The sequence below is a fragment of the Nicotiana tabacum genome, chromosome 3 (genome assembly GCF_000715075.1).
Source record: "Nicotiana tabacum cultivar K326 chromosome 3, ASM71507v2, whole genome shotgun sequence".
Classification (NCBI taxonomy): domain Eukaryota; kingdom Viridiplantae; phylum Streptophyta; class Magnoliopsida; order Solanales; family Solanaceae; genus Nicotiana; species Nicotiana tabacum.
The window spans coordinates 5809898-5825043 of record NC_134082.1 but is presented as its reverse complement, the minus strand read 5'-3'; the positions used below and the strand labels follow the sequence as shown (position 1 = coordinate 5825043).

Sequence of the window (15146 nt, the reverse complement as noted above, 5' to 3'; positions counted from 1 at the left end):
CTCTTATATATTGGCCCTTGGGCTCTTACATATCGGCCCTTAGGCTCTTAAGTTTGGCCGATTCGGCCTCTTAGAATGGCTATATAATTTTTCCCTTATTTCGGCTTAAAAGACTTAGTGAAAATTTAATTATGCCTTAGCATGTGTTTTTTGCACCTGTAGGTTTTTCAAAGGTTCGACATATCGGAACCTTATTAGTGATTTGTTTGTGTAAACATAATCAAACACCTCTTGAGGTGTTTTCGAGGGCCGATGTTATCGAAACCCTTGGGATTTTCGAAGACTGAATTTATCGAAGCCCTTTGTATTTTGCTTTTGCCGAGGGTAGCCTGATTTAACCGGTCTTTACAAAATGTTTGAAAGCCTTTTGATTTAAAGAGGAAGTCGGACGTCTTTAAGCCGCATTATATGGCCATAGCTTTTATATGACCGTAGCCTTTGGGTATGTCATTTGGACTTGTTACCCGATAACTTTCTGAACTTGTTCGAGAAGTTAAACACTGAGAGTATTGGACTTGGCCTTTGTTTCGAAGGGGTGCCTCTTTGGGGTCTTATTAATTTGAATTTTCGATGACTCAGATATATTGATTATCAATGACAGTCCCCGGGTATTTCGGGGTGCTTTGTCCCTCAACCCGCTTCCCGTAGGATTGTAAGTATAGAGCTCGTATGAGATACAAAGTGTTTTTGGATATAACCAGAATGCTTCTGCAAATAGTTAACACATGCGTACACACTTTTCCATCGAGGCTTCGATTATTCTATATGGACAAGGTTCATTTGACCGTTTGGCCCATTACAAAGTTCTCCTGCTGAGGCCCTCTTAGGCGCAAAATATCTTTCTCAAAGCTTAACCCCCGAGGGTGATGCCCCCCCAGTATTCGAGTTTGATTGAAAAGAAGCCTTGAATGCTTGTTGATTGTTCCTCGGGTAGTATATAAGTGTTGCCTCGTTAAAAACCTTTCCGGTAAAACCCAATTGGGATAAAATCCGAGCTAAGGGAAAAAGAGTGCAACACATGCTTTACGACCTACGACCTTTGAGCAGGAAAGGGTATTCTCGATATCACAAACTTTTGGGAGCTTCCATGGTGCCGAGCCTGTAAAATCCTTTATCAACGACTCCGAGGTCTTGCTATCCGCGACCATGACCTCTCTGAGAGCCTTGACCTAGTCGGGGATGATTTTGATGCCCCGATTTAATACCACAAAGGCCGAGAAACTCAGTTGCGCCAACTCCGAGAGAACCCTTCTCTAGGTCGTATTGCCCCAAAACGTTGATTATTTCCTGCAAATGAATTAAAGTGGTCCTCTACGCACATTGACTTATCCAGTCATATCATCAATACAAGCTTTAATTATTTTACCTGTTTATTCTTCGAGTGAAATCCCTGTCATATTTAAAGGGGTTGAAGCAATGCGATCTATATTATCAATACGAAACTAAATGAGTTTTTTCCCGAGAGCGGGGACTAATCTCGTTCCTAGGTGTACCTTTCTTTTTATTAGTTGGCTTGGTAGCATCGGGCTTTTCGGGAACAACGGGGGTTCGAGGATCTGGGAAATTCCTTTCTTCGCCTTCGATTACCTATTATTCCATTTCCATCGAGACTCGGAGCTGTGACTACTACTTAGTCACCTGCTTACCTTTGAAGGTCGCTGTCTCCGAGGTCAAGGGTTCCGGTGTCGGCACCACATCCTCAATTGCGAACATCTCTTTTGCAACATGCTATTCTCCGTGAACTATTTTCACTCCTTCCTCTATCGGGAACTTCATCATCTGATGGAGAGTCGAAGGCACTGCCTTCATATTGTGTATCCACGGCCTCCCGAGGAGTACGTTATACCTTATGTCACCTTTGATGACATGGAACCTAGTGTCTTGTATGGTCCCGACTACGTTTATAGGTAAGATAATTTCTCCCCTCATTATTTCACTTGCCATGTTGAAGCCATTCCGCACCCAAGACACAGGTACAATCTGATCTTGCAGGCCGAGTTGTTACACGACCCTTGATCTGATTATGTTCGCCGCGCTACCTGGATCCACTAAAACACGCTTAACCTAAATTTTATTCAAAAGGATAGAGATTACCAATGCGTCGTTGTGAGGCTAGGATACGTCTTTTGCTTCTTTGTCGCAGAATGATAGAGCATCCTCGGGCGCATAACTCCGAGTCTGTTTTTCCTTTGTGATGGACACTTTAGTACGTTCGAATATAGGTCCCTTTGGGATGTTGTCTCCACCGATGATCATGTGAATGACATGTTGAGGTTTTTCGGGTTCATTCTTCCTGTTTGCATCTCTTTCTCGGAAATGGTTTTTGGCCCGGTCACTGAGAAATTCACGAAGGTATCCTTCGTTGAAAAGACAAGCTACCTCCTCTCTAAGTTGTCTGCAATCTTCGGTCTTATGCCCGTGAGTACCATGGTACTTAGACATTACGTTGGGGTTTCTCTGAGAAGGACATATCTGTATGGGCTTGGGCCATCTAGTATCTTTAATTTTGTCAATGGCCAAGATGATACTTGAGGCGTCGACATTGAAGTTGTATTCAGATAATTTGGAGGCCTCTACTGGTACCGAACGCCTGCCGGACCCGATTTTGCCCATAAATCCCTGTGAGATTTGGCCTCAATCTACTCTTCGATCATTCTGAGGTGCATTACGCCTTGACATGTTCCTTCTGTCTTCGGCATATGGTTGATACCTTTCCTTGTTGAATCTTGATCCCCGGTCTGTGTCCCTCGGGTGCTTGGCTGCAAACCTATTTGGGTGAACTGAGTTCGAGGGGGCTCCCAACTGGTCATTCTCGACCCTAATTTTTGACTGATACCGATTGTACACATCTGACCATATCATATCTGGGTACTCGATCAAGTTCGGTTTTAGGTGTCGAGATGATATCGAGCTTCTTTCATTCAAACCTTGCATAAAAGCCTGGACTGCCCAGTCATCGAAGACCGGGGGTAATTCCATCCTTTCCATATGAAACCGGGACACGAACTCCCTTAGCATCTCGTCATCTCTTTATTTTATTTTGAAGATGTTTGATTTTCTCATGGCCACCTTTATGGCCCCGGCGTGTGCTTTCACGAAGGCATCCACCAACATCACAAATGAGTCCCCAAAATTTCTGATACCAGATAATAGCTCTTTTTGATAATGTTTCCCCAAACTTCTTTAACAATACTGACTTGATTTCATCATCGTTCAAGTCATTTCCTTCGATTCCACAAGTGTATGATGTAATATGTTCATTAGGGTTAGTTGTTCCATCGTACTTTGGTATATCGGGCATGCGAAACTTCTTGGGAATGGGCATCGGGGCTGCACTTGGGGGAAAAGGTTTTTGTATGAATTTTTTTGGCATCTAGACCCTTCAAAACCAGAGGTGCTCCCGGTATTTGGTCCACCCGGGAGTTGTAAGTTTCCACATTTTTATCGTTGTCTTCTATCCTTTTTTCTCCTGACTCGATTCTTTTAGTTAGTTCCTCGAGCATCTTCATGATTGTGGGGTCAGTCCCTGAGCTGATTTCATCGGGCCTTTCAAGCACTGGTTCGTACTGTGTGTTTACTGGTCTGGCGGTGTTAGGAGTTCTGTTCTGACTTTGTAGTTGAGCGATGGTGACTTTCTAAGCTTGCAACATCTCGAATATCACTTGGAGGCTAACTCCTCCTTCTTCCAGTCCACGTGTTTCCTGGCCTCCGCACTCGGGCTTCCTCGTGTGCATTGTTTACGGGTTTGTGCCTGCGTCCATGTTTAGAGCGTTGTAGGAACTGATATCAACTGGACCCAGGTTTGGCACTACCTAGGGGTTTACGGGTGGTACACCAAGCCCTATGCCGTTGTTTTCTCAAAGTCCCTCACTATCATGAGCAGGTGCATTTTGTGTGCTAGACATTTTTAAGCCTAAAATCAAAGAATCCTTGACAAGAAAAAGTGTGAAGAATAACGTGTGTTATCAGAAAACTAGCACTAAAATAATCACTATTATCTTTAGCCCCATGGTGTGCGCCAAACTGTTTATCTCGAAAAATATGAGTAACAATTAAAGATAATTTGTGGTTTTAAAGATACGTGATATATTCTAATACTAGTGATTAAATAAGTGATATTGAGCTTAAGTAAGAAGAAATAATAGACCAAACGAATATTGTTGAAACAGTAGGGGCCTCGATCTCGGCTATCCATGGACCTCGAGGTCAGCTAAGACCAATAAAGTATGAACAATAAAGTAAAGGCAATAAAGCTGAAGAATAATTGTTGAGCACGTTAAACAAGAGAAGAATAAGAATGTTCTATTACAGTAAATAATCTGATCCTTTTACAAAATGATTGGGGTCCCCTTTATATAGGAGGAGAAAACCCCAATATAGTACCTTGCTTATAAAGGTAAATAATTCTATCGGTACAGGTGTATAACGGCCTAGTACGAACATGTACCATTTCGTACAACCCTTATCCTATAATTAATACCCAGGTCCACGTGTCCTCGAGAAATTCCCGCTCTTTCTTGATTGATTTCGAGATAATGCTGCCCTCGATGCAGTTCATGCCAGGCATTCGATCAGCTTCCTCGAGGTAGGTGTCCCTTAGCCAGATGCGATACCCACTTCGAGTCTCACGGACTCGAGCCTATAGCCCGATTTAAGACTTTAAAATCACACTCCTCGATTTTGATCGTATACAATCTGCTTAGAATTAACTCTTTGATTGAAGTTCTACCATTGATATTTAGCGAAGTACCAATTCAAAGCAACAAATCCATTCCAGAAGCTTGCTTCTCCGTGGGGATATAATGAGTTCATTCTTTTTATAGAGAAAGGTAATATTTTTGCTAAAACCTAAAAAGGTTCTAAGTGCAATAAAATTTCCAATTTTGATTTTTTCGGTGTTTGAATTGTCAGCAGGTAAAGTACGAGCATCAAAGCCCTGGTGGTTTGTTTCAGAAGATTGAGATTTCTGAGTGGAAGTGGGAGCGTATCACTATGGGGATTTAGACCTCAAATTGAGTTTGTATTCCAAAACCAATTGCATATCCGGTCTTGGGGGTGAATGGGTAATCGGGTTTTGGTTCGAACCTTGTGTTTTGACCAAGAAGGCCCGGGGTCGATTTTTTACTTTTTGGGAAAAATGATAGAAAACCTATAATTAGGCATGGGAATTGATTTTCCTAGCATTTATTGATGTTATTAAGTTAATTATGTCTAGATACAAGTGGATTGGAAGTGGAATGGAGAGGTAAAGCAATAATTGAGGTAACATTGGCTTGCCTAACATGTTCAATGTTAAGAGCTATCACGGTCCCGGCGATGGGAAATTCGGGTCGTGACAAGTTGGTATCAGAGCTCAAGGTTGCTTAGGTCTCACAAGTTATGGACAAGCTTAGTAGACTCTGAGGGATCGGTACAGACATGTCTGTATTTATCCCCCAAAGGCTATGGAGTTAGGAACAGTTTCACTTCTATTCATCTCTGTTGTGCAGTTGATTTCTCAATGCTAATTGAACTTCTACTCTATTCTTTCGCATATGGTGAGAACTCATACCGCTTTATCAGCTAATCACCAGCCCGAGCCCCCAGCGGTAGCTCCTACGAGGGGCCGAGGACGAGGCCGTGCTAGAGGCTGAGACAGGGGCAAAGCTCAGCCCAGAGTAGCAGCACCAGTGTCGGAGCCTCAGGTAGAGTTTGATGATGAGGTTGAGGCCCAGACAGTTCCAGCGGGCCAGCTCAAGATCTAAAGGGGTTCATCGCTACCCCGGTACTCCAGGATGCTTTGGTCCATCTAGTGGGCCTTATGGAGAGTGTCACTCAGACAGGGATACTTCTTGTGGCACCAGTCATCTCTCGGGATGGGAGAGGAGCACAGACTCCCGCTACTCGCACTCCGGAGCAGATGGCTCCCCAGTTTCAGACTCTAGCAGCTTAGCCAGTTAGGGTAGTTCCACCGGGTGTTGTAGCTTAGACCGGTGATGGATCAACTATGTCTTCAAATGCTATGTGGAGGTTGGACATGTTCACCAAGCTCTTCACTACTACCTATGGCGGTACATCTTCAGAGGATCCCTAGGATTATTTGGACAGCTGTCACGAGGTTCTTCGGAACGTGGGGATAGTGGAGACCAATGGAGTCGACTTTGCTGCTTTTCGTTGTCAGGTTCCGCCAAGAAATGGTGGAGAGATTATTGTTTGGCCAGACCAGCTGGGTCACCAGCTCTCACTTGGGACTAGTTCTCGTAGCTATTTCTCGAGAAGTTCCTTCTCGTCACTCAGAGAGAGGAGTACCGCAGGCAGTTCGAGCGCTTCAGCAGGGTTCTATGACTCTCACCGAGAATGAGACGAGGTTTATTGATCTGGCTCGACCTTCTCTTCTGATACTCCCCACCGAGATAGAGAAGGTGAGGAGGTTTATTGAGTGACTCGCTCAACCTATTAGTTTGTAGATGGCTAAGGAGACCAGGATCGAGATTTCTTTTCAGGATGCGGCCAATATGGCTAGGTGGGTTGAGATGGTTCTAGCTCAGGGGAGCGGTCAGGGGTCTGAGAAGAGGCCTCATCATTCGGGTAGATTTAGTGGTGCCTCGTTTGGAGGAAGGGATTCTTTTGGTAGAGGCCATCTTCCCATGCCGTTTCATTTAGAACTTCAGGCTTCTCGTGGTGCTCCAGGTGGCCGTGGTTCTCAGATGCAGTATTCTGATTAGTTTCCCTACAGTGCACCACCAGCTCCTATCAGTGCACCTCCGCTCCAGAGTTTCCAAGGTGGTTATTCAGGTCGTCCTAGGGATGTAGTTTAGAGTGGTAGGGCCCAGCCCCGATGTTATGCTATTCCTGCCAGACCCGAGGTTGAGTCCTCCGATGTAGTTATTACAGGTACGATTTCAGTTTGCAGTAGAGATGCTTCAGTTGTATTTGATCCAGGGTCCATATATTCCTATGTGTCATCTTATTTTTCCCCTTATCTGGTTGTGCGTCATGATTCTTTGAGTGCTCTTGTATATGTGTCTACCGGTGAGTGATTCTATTGTGGTAGATTGTGTTTATCGTGCTTGCGTGGTCGTTATTGGGGGTCTTGAGACCCATGTAGATCTCCTGCTTCTCGATATGGTAGATTTCGATGTCATTTAGGGGATGGATTGGTTATCCCCTTATCATGCTATATTGGACCGTCATGCCAAGACCGTGACCTTAACATTGCTGGGGTTGCCTTGTTTGGAGTGGAAAGGGACTCCTGGTCATTCAACTAGCAGGGTTATCTCATATATGAAGGCTCGGCATATGGTTGATACGGGATGTTTGGCCTATTTGGCGTATGTTCGTGATTCTAGTATTGAGGTTCCTTCTATGGATTTTGTGCCCATTGTTCGTGAGTTTTTAGAGGTATTTCCTTCAGACCTATGGGGATGCCACCCGATAGGGATATTTACTTTTGCATTGATTTGGCTCTAGGCACTCAGCCCATTTCTATTCCTATCATATGACCCTGCCAAAGTTGAAAGAATTGAAAGAACAGTTGTAGGACTTGCTGGATAAAAGATTTATTAGGCCTAGTGTCTCGCCTTGGGGTGTGCCGGTGTTGTTCGTTAAGAAGAAGGATGGGTCGATGAGGATGTGCATTGCTTATCGGCAGTTGAACAAAGTCACCATCAAGAACAAGTATCCATTGCCGAGGATTGATAATTTGTTTGATCAGCTTCAGGGTACCAAGGTATTTTCGAAGATTGATTTGAGGTCTGGCTATCATCAGTTGAGGATTAGGGCATCTGATGTCCCTAAGACAGCTTTCCGCACTCGGTACGGGCATTATGAGTTCTTAGTGATGTCATTCGGGTTGACAAATGCCCCAACAACTTTCATGGATTTGATGAACCGAGTGTTCAATCCTTATTTGGATTCCTTCGTGATTGTCTTCATTGGTGATATTTTGATCTATTCCTGCAGCCAGGAGGAGCACGACCATCACCTTCGAGTCGTTCTTCGGACTTTGAGAGATAGTCAGTTGTATGCTAAGTTTCCAAAATGTGAGTTTTGGTTAAGTTCAGTAGCATTCTTGGGTCACGTTGTATCAACATAGGGTATTCAGGTGGATCCTAATAAGATTACGGCAGTCAAGGACTGGCCCAGACCCACATTAGCTATAGAGATCCGGAGGTTCTTGGGTTTGGCGGGCTATTACCATCGGTTTGTGGAGAGGTTTTCATCTATTGCAGCTCGATGACCAGGTTGACCCAGAAAGGTGTTCAGTTCAGGTGGTCGGACGAGTGTGAGGCGAGCTTTCAGAAGCTCAAGATAGCCTTGACCACGGCGCCGGTGTTGGTATTGCCCATGGGTTCAGGGCCATATACAGTATATTGTGACGTATCTCGTATTGGGCTTGGTGCGGTGTTGATGCAGAATGGCAAAGTTATTGCATATGTTTCGCGACAGTTGAAGATTCACGAGAAGAATTATCCAGTTCATGATTTGGAGCTAGCAGCCATTGTTCACGCGCTGAAGATTTGGAGGCATTATTTATATGGTGTGTCATGTGAGGTATTCACGGATCACAAGAGTTTGCAATATTTGTTCAAGCAAAAGGAGCTAAATTTGAGGCAGAAAGGAGCTAAATTTGAGGCAGAGGAGGTGGTTGGAGCTATTGAAATACTATGATATCACCATCTTGTATCACCCGGGGAAGGCCAATGTACTGGCCGATGCTTTGAGTAGGAAGTCAGCCGCAACCTTGTGTATATTCCAGTCGGTGAGAGACCGCTTGCTTTGGATGTTCATGCTTTAGCCAATCAGTTCGTGAGTTTGGAAGTTTCTAAGCCCAGCCGTGTTCTAGCTTGCACAGTCGCTCGTTCTTCATTATTTGAGTGTATCCGAGATCGGCAGTATGATGATCCTCATTTGCTTGTCCTTAGAGACACAGTGCGGCACTGAGGTGCTAAGCAGGTTACAGTCGGAGTTGAGAAGTTTTGAGGATGCAGGGTTGTGTTTTTGTGCCTAATGTGGATGGACTTCGTGAGTTGATTCTAGAGGAGGCCCATAGTTCCTGGTATTCTATTCATCCGGGCGCCGCTAAGATGTATCAGGACTTGCGGCAGCATTATTGGTGGAGGAGGATAAAGGAAAATGATAAACTAATCAGTAACGTTGGCTTGCCTAGCGGGTTTAATATTAGGCGTCATCACAGTCCCGATGGTGGGAAATTCGGATCGTGACATTTACGAAAACCTCTTATATATTCTTTTGCATATTTACTAGTAGAGCGTAAGTTTTGTGTATTGATGGAATAAAAAAAATTACATTACGATCCGATGACTGAAAAGTCAAGTGCATGTGATTCTATATACAGACGTTAATTGGTAACCGTAAAAAAATAGAAAGAAACCTTTTATAATAGGTCAAAATACACAGATTATCGTAAAAAAAAAATCTTTACAATGTCAGTACATATACTTAAACTCTATGATTAAAGTTGACCCGAACTCTAGTACAATGAGGTGCACTACAAGAAAACAGCCTTTAGGGAAGGGAAATCTGGTCCCTAAAAGGCCAAATCTGGTCCCAAAAGGAGAAATTACGACGGGATAAAGCTGGTCGTAACCCGTCGTAATAACCTCCGCCACAAAAAGTCAATAACGACGGGTCAAAAAAATTGGTCGTTAAAAAGATTTAGAGACGGGTAGTAATTTTGGTTGTGAAATAGTTTTAGAGACAGCATATCTTGTCCTTAATATACGATGAAAAATTCATATATTCCCGTCGTTAAACCTTGTTAGCGACCAGCCTTTTACTGGTCCTAGAATATCTTTTAGAGATGGGCAAAAAATCTGATCGTGAAATAGTTTTAAACTACATATCTCGTCCCTAATAGACGTTGAAAAATATATATATTCCAATCGTTAATCCATTTTAGCGACCAACTTTTAACTGGTCCTAGATTATGTTGTAATTTAGCGATCGTATTCCTGGTCTCTTATTAACCATGAGTAGTCCTAAAGCTCAATGCCACAAAGAGTTATTTTTATCAATAAATATGAAATTGTTATCGAAAAATCTAGATATAAAAAGATAATATATCAAGTACACATCCCATGATGATATTAGTTTCTATATTTGTTCAACACCTTAACAAAAAAAAACTTAGCTAACATCCTAAGCTACATTATGATATCAAGTTTTGAATAATAGTCCTAACAAAATAATTAATGAGCTTGTGCATCTTCTAAACTTTCATCTTGACTTGTAGCTTCAATCTTCGAAACCTGTAAGTACAAAAGTTTGAAAAGATAGATAAATAACTATTGGTAAAATAACATATGTAAATTTAAAGAGGAGAATATTGTCATAAAGCTTGATATGTCCAAGGAGTATGACAAACTCTCGTGGAGCTTTCTCACTGTACTCCTCAGAAAAATACATTTTTCAGAAGCAGTCATTGAACTCATTAAGCTAAATGATTAACAAGATGCCTAAGGACAAGCAATCAACAAAGACAAGAGTGTTTTCCAATCCAACAGCTTCAGATATATGAGAATAAATAGAAGGATTAGAAAATGGACTGAATTCAAGCAACTGCAATTTTCTTTCACCTATCTATAGGAACACCAGATATCTCTTAACAAGAACACAGGTGGACGAAACACTTTGCAAGTTCTTTTTACTTGGATTTATCAACTTTCCAACAGATCCAACTGATGTAGGCATCCTTGATGCTGTTAGGCATGACCCATCTTAAACCGAAAATAGTGATGAACATGTTCCAAAATATCACTAACTATTGTGCAATGAGAAGTTGTCTTTTAGTCTCTATATTTTGTAGGCACATATAACATCTGTTAAAGAATGAAAACAATGTGCTAGCTTCTCTCTCATTTGGTATCAAATGGAAAGGAATAAAATTATTAATCGCTATAGCAAAATATGGTATAAAAATGTCAGACCACCAGCTTCCTAGAGAAATTAAACCCTATCCACCTATTCAAAATGCATGTTTTCATATATTGGCAAGTTGGTTTTCTAATAAATATTCTTGGACCATTTACTTTCATTTATTCTTAACTAGAACTTAATTGATTTCTTCTTCAAGGTCTTAATCATGTTTGCTTCATTTACATGTTACTTTCTTTGTTACAACAATTTTGACTATAGGCACAACTTGATAAAACTAAGGAAATTTGATTTTACTTTTTTATTTCTGAAGTAACTCTCATCGATGCGCTCCTTATAAGTTCTTTTCATGCTTAGTCATGATTCCAGTACAAGTACCAAACACCGGATGACAACGAACAAAAAGAGTCCAAGGACTTCTAGTTCTCTAAAGTATCCCAACCAGATCTTCTTGTGTAAATGCGTATATGTATACTAAGGGTGTTGAAACTTGAAATGATGACTAGTTGCTATCAAAATTCCTTAACTGTACTGACTATGACTAATTGAAAAGAACTTGAAACAGGACATTCCTTTTGTAATACTTCATATTCTATTTAGGGGTGATTTGGTAGGGTGTATAAGAATAGTACTGGATAAAGCGTGGTAGTAATCCTGAGATTAATTATGCTGAATTTAGTTCTTATCGACTGTTTGATTTGGTGTATTAAAAATAACATGCATTTAATTTTTTTTTAAATTATTTGTTTATAAAAATATCCTCCACATTCTTTGAAAAAGATCTGAAAATGATTTTGAAAGGGCAGTTCTGTATTGATACATACTTATCCATATATTAGAAACTATGGTATTGCTAATACCATGTTTTGCTATGTATAAGAATAGGTTAAAAACACTACAAACAATGGACTAATAATACCAAATCTAATATATATTATTTTTCCTAATATATCCTACCAAACGACCCCTCAGTTCTTTGAAAAATATGGAGAGAAAGGGCAAATTTTGGAGTCATTTTCTCATTAAAGGTTTTCTCAGTTTTCATTAAAAACTGCACCAATATGAATGAGAGAATGGTTATTTTTGTGTCTATTTGAGGCTTATCTAATGTATCTCACCATAACTTATGGTTTAAATCAGTGCTTTTATTAAACAATAAACATGAAATTCAGAACAATCTTACAAAGAATACTTTTAACAATAAAAGAATATCTTTGTCATTTGATTAATTATTAGTAGTAATTGTACAAAACCAAAAATGTATCTACGTCAATATATATATATATATATATATATATATATATATATATATATATATATATATACTTCATTGAAAGGTTTTTTTTTTTGAGGATCCGATAACTTATACAGGACCGAACTTTCCACTGGACCGGTTGCTACTTCCAAATTCCAATACAAAATGCCCAAACTGTACCAAAACTTGGACTTTTTGTGGAGAGGGCTAATTACACTTTTTTTTCACGCGTTCGAGCCGTGAAAGTAGTCATTAATGTAGGCTACATCACATCCTTTGGGATACGGCCCTTCCACGGACATTGCAGCGTGACGCGGAATGTCTTGTGCACCGAGTTGCCAAGCACATATTGATTTGATTGAATCAAAAGGTAGAGATGCATCCTCTATGTGTGGGAAATTTTTGCTTTTTTTGCTTAAGATCTTGTTTGTAAACTATGCCAATATCTTGTGCAATTCTAATAGCATCAGCAGAAGCACCAGCTAGCCCTCTCCTTGTGAAACCAACTGCATATAGTCCAGATTTTCCTTTCCAACTATTTGGAAATGGTGCTTTTGGGAATCCATTATTGGAAAAAAATTCACTTTCCTATACCAAACATAACAAAACAACATTAGTCCACTATTCAAGAATATTCCATAAAATTTCTTTTTTTTTCTTCCCAAATTTGACACCTGTACGTACACGGTTGTCTAAAGCTGACCCTTAACGATGGGTTCTCAAACAGACACCATAACTCGGTCTTATTGATGAAAAGTTGTGTTTTGACCGAGTTAAGGTGTCTGTCTGACAACCCCTCGAGATAAAGGGCCCACACTAGATATCCGTACAAGTACGAACGCTTAATTTAGGTATTAAACCAAATATTTAAAAAAAAAATCCAAAAATTTGATAAGGAGTAGAACATTTTCTCACCTGTAACCAATAAGGGACATTGCTGCAATAACCAGTTGCAAGAACAACAGAATCAATTTCAAGTTTTTCACCATTGACAAGTTCAACAATGCCACATGAAAACCTCTTGATTCCAGGGACAACATTAATTTTTCTTGATCTAATTTTTTCCAATGTACCAATATCCAAAACAGGAGTTTTCCCTTGTGTATTCTTTAGTTCCAAAGGACCAGTTGATGGCCTTTTTAGTCCAAATTTCTCAATATTTCCAAGAATAAACCATGTCAAAATGAGTATAGTTTTATCAACTAGCCAAAGTGGTAGCCATTTCATCATAAACATAGCTAGCTCAAATGTTGATTTTCCAAAGATTTCTCTTGGTAAAACATGAACCTGAAAACAAACCAAAACTCCATTAGAACCAAACTTTATAAGTAGTTTCTTTTTAGCTTTAAGCAAATTCAAGAAAGATTTAACCTTATATGCCGACAGTATAAAGAATTTTTACACTCTTAGTATATTTTAACTCGATGTAGCAGATAATCTACCTTATTTTAATATTACTAACCTCAATTTTTATTAACAACCACTTGTAATTATCTTTAGTGTAACCTGATATATATCAGGTCAGCTGCAAGATATATAGTTACAAGTAACTGTCCATAAAAAGTACGATTAGTATCTTGATATGATATTTTTATATTGTCAGTATATGTTTTGATTACTTACCGAGCTACGACAAACCATTGATGGTTGAGCATTATGGTTGCAAAGATCAAGAGAAACTTCCATGCCAGAATTTCCACATCCAACAACAAGAACTTTTTTCCCAAAAAACTTCTCACCAGACTTATAATCACAAGCATGAATGACTTCACCTCCAAATTCTTTTAAACCTTCAATATCAGGCACAACTTTCTCAGCATTTTCTCCTGTAGCCACAACAAGCCACTGACAAATATATTCAATTTCTGAACCATTTGGTAAAACAGTTTTCACCTTCCATAATTTGCAAGATTGATCATATTTTGCAAATTTAACACACTCATTGAATCTTGGATTGATATTGAATTTTCTAGCATATGATTCAAGATATTCAATGAATTGTTTCTTTGTGGGGTATTCAGGGTAGTGTTGTGGAAATGGGAATTTGGGTAATTGACAGAATTGTTTTGGGAGGTGTAGTTTTAACCTATCATAAGTTTTTTTCTGCCATAATGATGCAATGCAATCAGATTTTTCCAAGATAATACAAGGAATTCCTTGTTCTTTTAAACATGCACCCACAGCGAGTCCTGATGGACCTGCACCTACAATAACAGGACCATTTACCCATACACATTTACTAGAAAAGAAATCTTGATCATTGAAGTTAACCATGTTTGTTGATCTATTGTGAAAAAGTCGACGACTGACTTTGGAAGCAGAACACGAACCTATTTTCGTTATTCTTGGGTTTTTATTACTCAATGGTGGAGTGAAAAAGTTGACGACTGACTTTGGAAGCAGAACACGAACCTATTTTTGCTATTCTTGATTTTTTATTGAGCAATGGTAGTGCGTAAAGATATTGAAAGAAGAGGAAGTTGGTTTTTTGTAAGTTTGTATTTGAAATTGAGAACTAAGGAGGTGTTTAAATAGAAGTGTATGTAGTGAGATATATGATAGGGGAATGTGATAGAAGGTGAGAAGTTAATGCCTTTCAATGGGTCATTTTCAAATATAATCATAAGCTAGATTTTGCCAACTATTATTTTATTTGAGTAACTAGTTGATAAACAAACTATCAGTTCATACTAAATATAGATTTTATATTATTGTTATTTTAATCGGTTATAACAAGTTATTGACTTGTCTTTTCTTATGTTATATGCCTTATTTTATATGTACTAGCTATATTTATAATTGACAATTACTTGCAGTTACAAAAAAAAAAAGGACAGTCCGTGTATTAAGCTCCCACTATGCATGAGGTCCAGGGAAAGATAGGACCGCAAGGATCTATTGTATGCAATCTTATCTTGCATTCTGAAAGTGACTGTTTTCACGGTTCGAACTCATGACCTCTTGGTGACATGACAATATTTTATCAATTATGCCACAAGACACTCTTTCAATTACT

At 39.8% G+C, this 15146-nt stretch overlaps 1 protein-coding gene across 1 annotated transcript; it reads right to left on the bottom strand.

Moving 5' to 3' along the window:
* Positions 1–12220: 12220 nt before the first annotated feature.
* On the bottom strand, positions 12221–14614 carry LOC107773517 (putative indole-3-pyruvate monooxygenase YUCCA8). Its single transcript, XM_016592927.2, has 3 exons — positions 13754–14614; positions 13046–13417; positions 12221–12718 (listed from the first exon to the last, which is right to left on the bottom strand). Exons 1-3 carry the CDS (start codon positions 14402–14404, stop codon positions 12494–12496), a joined length of 1248 nt encoding a protein of 415 aa, XP_016448413.2. The 5' UTR covers positions 14405–14614; the 3' UTR covers positions 12221–12493.
* Positions 14615–15146: the final 532 nt, after the last annotated feature.